Below are 7,622 nucleotides of genomic sequence, written 5' to 3'. Positions count from 1 at the left end.
TGAAAATAGGGCCTGGACAGAGAATAAGTGAAGAAGTAAGGAATCCTAGGTTTTGGACACGTTGTGTTGCTCTTAGAGAGGCATTTGACTGTTCTCCTTTGACTTTGGGACACCACTTTTCCTGTAGCAGAGACCTTCTCCATTGTTTGTGCAACCTTACATTGCCATAGAGTGGGCAATGCTGAGTGACTCCTGTGCTTTGTTGTTACTGTCTTTTGAGTGAATGCTATTTGCTGAGTTTCAAATTGATTCTCTTTGGATTGAGAAGAAATGAACGAGCATTTTCCAGTGAGAGAAAGAATTAAAAAGAGTTCCTTATGCCAGAGTCCCAACTGGATTTCATCAGAAACAAACGTGGGTTTGGTATGCAGATGATGGAGGTAACAGTCTCATTCCCATCATCAAGCACCAGCTTAGAATCACTATGAAGATATTTTAGTATATTATGGTGTTGATGGTTCTACAGTGCTGGAAAGCTTTCTGCTTGTCTTCAGACTGTGCCTAGGTTCATGGCTTTGATTAGACCTGTAGAGGTTGATTGGATTTTACTTGTGGGCAAAAAATATTCTTGCTTAATGCTTTCATTTCATGAGCATTAACACTACATAGTCTAATTGCAATTACATTACAAGCAAATGATCTTAAGTACACCTGAGTGCATCTGACTTGATAGATATAGATACTAACTGATCAGTAAAAATAGGAATTTTGAAAACAAATATATGGCACAGGTAAGTATCCCTGTTTCATCTTTGTACTTTTGCAGTACTATCCACTTTTGTTATTTTTTTCTCACAAGACCTGAGTATAATGAGATCTCTTAAAGGCATTTAGGTATTAGCTTTCACAATACAGTTTGAACTTTTATTCATAAAGTCTGGGAAATGCTACTGAGGTATAGGACAGCAGCTTAGCTATGGCAAACTAAGTGAACAGTATCCACTTCCGCCCTCCCCTTCCCCCTCCGCTTTTTGTTTTTATTTGATTGTTTGTTTCTTTTGAAACAGATCTCTGGAGAGGCTGAGCTGTGATGGGCAGCTCCTCATTATCCCATTGAGTTACCCTTCTGGGGATTTGCTTGTCAGGGCTCAGTAGTACTGTTCTGTCTTTTTAAGGAATTTGTGGGAATGGAGACAATTACTATAATCAGGATGTCCAGATTCAATTTTTCTTAAACTTTGAGTGTTCCCATATTGCCATGAAGGCCAAGTTCATGTTTAAAAAGCTCTCCCCGGAGAAAGCTTATGTGGTGCCAGTAGAAAAGTAAAATATTAAAAGATAATGGCGAGGATTGTTCTGTTGCAAGTGGCACGTGCCGTGTTAGATCTCCCTTGAGCAGAGAGCAGATATTTTATGGGCTAAATTGATGTTGCATGTGTGATCTTGCATTTTTCAGGGAATCAAGAAATGCTGAAAACAGCATGCAAATTTTTCCTTTCCTAACAAAGTCTTTAAATATTTGGGAGATAATTTACCTTCTTTATAACTGAACTGTGAATGTGTGCATGTTCACCACATCAACTGAAACTGCCTATATTCTATTTTTAGAGGATTTCTTAATAAAGAAGGTGTAGCAGGTAGGAATTAGAGTATCTTATTACACTATATTCTTACCCAGTTGACTTGCGATTGCATGCACAGACTGCAAAATGTTAAGAAGCCTGCTGTGAGTTTTGGAAGAATGACACAATACAGAAAAATCAACAACACTTTATTGCAGCTATCTAAGGGGAAAATCCCCTTCTGCTTTCATCTTTAAATCCTCAACAGGAGAAAGCTAGTTCACCTGGCTCCACACCTGCATAGCTAAAGTAAGGGCAGCTGCAGTTTCGTGCAGACCTAGGATCAAGGTGCAATCCTTCCAGTTTTAAACATTGCTCTCAAAGTACTAGAATTGAAATGTTAAAAGGTGTGGTGCAGTCTCAAACTGCTAAGTAATTTAATTATGTTTAATTAGCAAGCAAAAAGCCACTGAGGGGATGTTTACTTGAAACAGGAGAAGGATTAGATGTCAGCCAGCAGAAATGTTCAAATCCACCTGCTGTCTAGAAAACTTTCCCATGTACGTAAAGAAGTTTGTAAAAAAAAGCTCCTCCACTTTTCCTAATCAATGAAACAACCCCTTACTGCTGCATGTTAAAGGAAAAATTCTTGTTTTTTTCATTGAAAAGCATTTAAAAAATCTTTTTAATCAAACCGTATGAATTGTTGAACAGCTGTTGAGGGTTTAAGTACAAATTATTCAAAAGATGTAACCCCATAGCCTATCACTAATGAAGTCTTCAGTGAATACAACCAGTAGGGCAGTTTTGTGAGCCAACATATGAAAGTGTTGCCTCAAAAGACTGCAGATTATTAGTAATTCCTTAAAACCAGATATATTCCTTGTCTGACTTTACAGATAGCTTGGGCTTTTTCTAAATAATCACCTGTCACTTGTAAATTAGCCAAATAGTTATTCTGGCATTCAAAAACATTCTTTTGTTCTGATTTGTATTTGTTTTCTGCTTTGTAGCCTGAAGAAAAAGACACGCAAAATCATACTGATGAATCACTTCCAGGTAATATGCCAGTGTTACTGTTCTACATATTTTATTCCTAGATTTTCTTTGAAATTACTTCATTAAAAATTGCTATTTGTCATAACAAAGAACTGCCTGAGTAATCATTGCTTGTGGAGCTCACTTCATTACCATTTACAGCTTCCGCTTTATTGTAAGGAGGTGGTGATCAATAATGCAGACCATACAAAATGTGTAAGTTGGGCTTTCCAAATACATTTAGTACATCCACCTTTGAAAAAAAAAATCTGTAAAAAGTTATTGGGATAGAGCAGGAGCTGGCAGTATGCTGTGGGGGCTTATCCCATAACTGTATGAGCTCTGCTGGGGGTGAGGTATGTGTCGATGATATACAGCCCTGTTAATCTAACAGTAAACAACTCAGAATTTCCTGTTAGTACAAAAGCTTGTCCTATCATGTAGCATTAGGATCATGCAATTAGGTAGGTAGGTCATCATTTGCTCATCAGTACCTAACACAGGGCACCTTAGAAAAGCAGGATGCTTTATAATGCTTTTGATAGTCTCCGCACGGTATAGCACAAGAAGCAGGTTGGTTTAGTTTTGTTTACCTGTAAATGTGCCCTGTGTTTTCTTTACCCATTCTTCCCTGCTTCTGTTGGAGGGAAGTAAAACTTACTCTGGCATCCTTGCAAAGCAAAATAAGATGAAATTCGGGTAGGGTGCTCTCCCGCCTTTTGAGCTCAGCCAGAACTTTGATTTGATTATACTCATTTTGCCTTTTTTGTGTAACTAAATCTTGGTATGAGTGAACAAGAAAGCTTTGTCTCAATTCAGCAAGAGTTTAGGGTGCACAAGAAGAACATAATAGTTAATGTACATATTTTTGTAGAGAACAGCTGCAAGGCCTGTGGAATACCTTTGAGCAAAGATGTCACCAGAACATCTTTCCCCTTAACAGGGAATCTAAGCATTTGTAAGAAGTTATGTGTCTGCAGCGGTGTGGTTGCTGCAGGTCCTAACTTGTTGAAAACTTCAGAAGTTGTCTTTGGCCTGCTAAAAAAGCAGATGAGCAATGTTACAAAACTAATAATAGCCTGTTCTTCCCTTAAAAACAGTAAACCAAAATGCATGCAGGAGCTGCATTCAGCTCTCAATTTAATGGTCTTTCTGGAATTTTCACACAATCTGACAATAATTACTGCAAATGAAAAAAAAAAAAGAAAAGAAAACGCAAACAAAAACTCCAACCTTAACAGATACTGTGCCACTAAGTACCAGATTTGCCCTTTGCCAGAGATACAGTTCAGGTCTCCTAGACCAACACTGATATGACACTTGTAAATTGTGTGCCACTGTTTTCTGTTGTTTTTTATCAATCGTGTGATGAATATCAATTTTCTTATTATAGTGTCCCTTCTTCAGAGAGTTTCAACCCAAGTAAGACCAGTTACTCCCCTGTTTCAAGATGGGCAATGAGGCTAGAGGGCAGAAGTTTTAGAATGTGTTTCTAGACTGCGGCCATGATCTACTACTCCAAATTCTCCCTGCCTTCAAAAAGGAGCAGGGAGAGTTAAGGTCATATCTGCTGCCAAAATGCTTAAACAATGCCCTACACAACTGCAATGTCAAGGGTCTTGGTATTAGCATTTAACTTGAAGTATGACTAGAACTGATTTCTGCATGCGTTTACGGGTTGTTAATATATAATATATTCTGATAGCACTACACTGTTCACAGTGCTGGGGAGATACTGACTGTTGTGTGTGGGAGACCTCTAAAGGACAATTTTCAGTATTTGATGCAGATGTTAGAACATATCACCACCTACTTCCATCAAATTGTTATTTTTATTTTTCTCACACATGGAGGAGTATGCACTTTATTCCTTTCCATAATGTACATTTAAAATAGGCTTGATTGGTAGAACAGGGGCAATTTTTATTATAAGAGCCCTCACAAAGGAAAAGAACGTTTCCACTTCGTGTGCAAGTGTTAGCTGTTAGTTGTGTTTGCAGCTGTCAGCAGAGATTCTCCTGGTGCAAGTATTTCATGTCGTTATGAAGGCAGCAGCTCAATGTGTATACAAGATGTACATAATGCACACATAATCCTGTTGGTGATGTAAGTAGAGGTTATAGCAGATTCAAGGAAGTGACAGTTCCCAAAAACAAAAAAGAGGAATATCTCAGCTCACACACTGGATTGAATTGCTTGCCTTTTTTATAAAAGTATAAATATGGTACTTTCAAAATCACTGTCCTTTTGATTGTAGTCACTGAGCATAGAGAAGAGAGAAGTCTTAGAAAGTTAATTTCATGAGTACTTCATAAGGAAAACCATTACATGTCACTACTTTGACTTTTTCAGAAATGATTCACAGGAACGTAATACTCTTCAACCCTTTGTGCTTTTAAATTTTTGTTCCCAGTGAAGCCACAGCAATAATTCCTAACTTCTCCCCATGTAATGGTGTTCACTGCAGATCTCAAGAAAACCTGCAAGGAAAATGGCACCTGCTCCTTGTGCTTATTCCGTGCACCAACCATCAGTGACATGCTCAATGATGAGGACTTGTTGTACACAGTGAGGCTAAAGCTGGATCCCTGCCACCCAACAGTGAAAAACTGGAGAAATTTAGCAAGCAAGTGGGGGATGACTTATGATGAATTGTGTTTCCTTGAACAGAAGCCTCAAAGCCCCACCTTGGAGTTTTTGCTGCGGAATAGTGACCGGACTGTGGCGCAGCTGATAGATCTCTGTAAATTTTATAAGAGAATTGATGTAGTGAAAGTGCTGCTGAAATGGGTGGAGGAGGAATGGCCCAAGAGAGGGAACAGAACTTACTAGAATGACTTCTAAGGCAAAGTAAGTTGTTTAGTCCATGAGTGTTAAACGCTGGGACTAGCTGCCACTAGTGTATTGGAAGTTTCCTTTGCAAGAGAGAGCGAGCAAGTGAGCCTGTACTGCTGGTTTGTATACTGTGTAAGCTTTATGTGCTGTATACACATACATATGTTCTGTGCCCTCAGGGTTGCAAAGATAACCTTCCAAAATGGATGGAATAATGCACGTTGTGTTCTTGATAATGCAGGTTGTGCCTCCAATTTCTGGCTGCTGTTTGAAGGCTTCCTAAGCAGAAGAGGAATGAAGAAGCCAGAGTGCTGGTTTTACTGCAGCAGCTGTGAACCATGTCAGTTGTGTGCTGTTGCTATTGGGAAAGCCACAATTAGAAGGCAAATCTCTTGGCCTTTCTGGCAGCCCTCCCACAATTTTACATGCTCTACCTAGAAGAAGATGAGGGTTTACTTTTTTCCTCCTTTTTTAAGCTTTATGACACTGGTTTTGGCACAGGAAGACCTCAAGCAGCAGTTTGGATTTGTATGTTACAATTAATTCAGTGTTTCAACATCACGTTCAAGCAAATTAAACTTTAAATCTCTTTTTAAAAAAAGAGTATATGTTAAATAAATTAAATAAATAATTATTTGTATACTTCTACATTATAGGGTATGTATTTGCTATAGAAGAAATCATGCAATTCAGAGAGAATATCCAGACCATAGCCACTAGGGACCAAAAAATCCCCCCCCAAAACCAATTAAAATGCTTTATATTTAAAATTACTTTCCAAAGTTTTGAAGACAACATACACCCTGAGTACACTTAACATTTATCTCAAACGCCTCTTGCTTTGCAGTGAGAGGTGACGGCTAATGCCTCACCCACAGTATATCCTTAGTGTTGAGTATAACTTTCCTTTTACAGGCTGTGGTTTTCTTTCCAGTCTTGTAGGTTGACCTACTTTCTGTTCCACACCAACGTAGTGGTACACTTGTGTGAAACTAGCACAAGTGTATGTGTTGATTAAAGCTGCTCTAATGGGAAATTAACAGGTGAATTCATCTACAGTCCAGGTAGATGGTTATTAAAGCACTTAAGGTGGTTTAGACTGATATTTCTCAAAGAATTTTGATACTCTGAATTACACTGTTTAAATTTTAAATATTTTAGGAATTGGTCTTTTTCCTATTATTTTTCCTGGGTGTTTAAAAAAACTGAAAAATCGTTTATACAATATGATGTATAAAGTTCTTATAGTTACAACGCCACACACAAGAATGTTGTGAATTAAAAATAGTCCTAGCCGTTACCCTTACTAAAAGCATCTCAAATGATACTAGTATGTACATAGGTGTATATACCAAAGCACTGGTGGACAGTATGTCAAAATGTGGGACGCAACTACAGTGGGGGTACAGGTTGATGCATTGGTTACTTTTCTTGAGTAGAAATGACTACTGAGGGAAGTCTACTGCTTGCTGTATACTGATTTTCTTACTGTAAGAGAATGAAAAGGGACCTCTAGTAATACTATAGTATAGATACTGAGTGATATGGTTACAGGGGAGCTAGAAGTAAAGACTAATATTTTCAATGTCAGGCACTAGTGCTGGGGTGACATAAATTAGCTTTGTCTTGGTGACATCAAGAGGCTGAAGATCTAATTTCAAGGTGAAAAAAAGGACCTTATTTGGAGGTTTGCATTTTTTCTTGTTTTAAAACTTGTGGAAGACTGGAATTTTTAATAACTTTTTTTTTTAACCATTCCTCAAAAAAGCTGCTACTCTTTCTCCAGTAAGTTTCCTAGCCACATTTTAAAGAGGAAGCTGTACTGCCATATCTTGTCGGGGCTACAGTTCAAATGTTTCATGTTTCTCTTGTAGGAACAGGGGTTTCCCAGCAGATGCCTGTCAACTCTAATGTTTGCAAATAATCTGTCTGTAGTTAGGAGCTCTAGAATCAGCTTTGAGGCCTACTGCTGTGGCTGGTCTGCCTGCTATTTTCAGTTCCTATGGAGGCATCCACTGCTTCTGTGCAAATAGCTCATAATGCAGCTTGTCCAGTGTAATCACTGTACCTTGGGCCTACTCTCTGCATGATTTATGGTCATGTGTTTTGTCTGTTATGTTGTTCTTCTGAGTGATGAGTGCTGGCATGTATGCGAACAGCTTTTCTCTCCCATAATATACTAGAGCTGTATGTGTGTGGTATTAGAGTAAGCTCTGCTTTGGTAGATTCAGTCCAGCAAGCAACGGG

The 7,622-nt window shown here is 38.4% G+C and overlaps 1 protein-coding gene across 1 annotated transcript in view; it reads left to right on the top strand.

The window, feature by feature from the left end:
* The window catches only part of EDARADD (EDAR-associated death domain), a gene marked incomplete at its 5' end in the record, with an annotated part of 10,261 nt that extends 4,653 nt beyond the window's left edge, over positions 1-5,608 (top strand). The window contains 2 exons of the mRNA XM_010138320.1: positions 2,516-2,561; positions 5,008-5,608. Of these exons, the coding sequence (XP_010136622.1) occupies positions 2,516-2,561; positions 5,008-5,372 (411 nt within the window). The remainder of the gene's footprint in view (positions 1-2,515; positions 2,562-5,007) is intronic.
* Between the last annotated feature and the right edge of the window lie 2,014 nt (positions 5,609-7,622).

Source organism: Buceros rhinoceros, unplaced genomic scaffold, assembly GCF_000710305.1.
Source record: "Buceros rhinoceros silvestris isolate BGI_N320 unplaced genomic scaffold, ASM71030v1 scaffold2166, whole genome shotgun sequence".
Classification (NCBI taxonomy): Eukaryota; Metazoa; Chordata; class Aves; order Bucerotiformes; family Bucerotidae; genus Buceros; species Buceros rhinoceros.
This window is presented reverse-complemented; position numbering and strand designations above follow the sequence as displayed.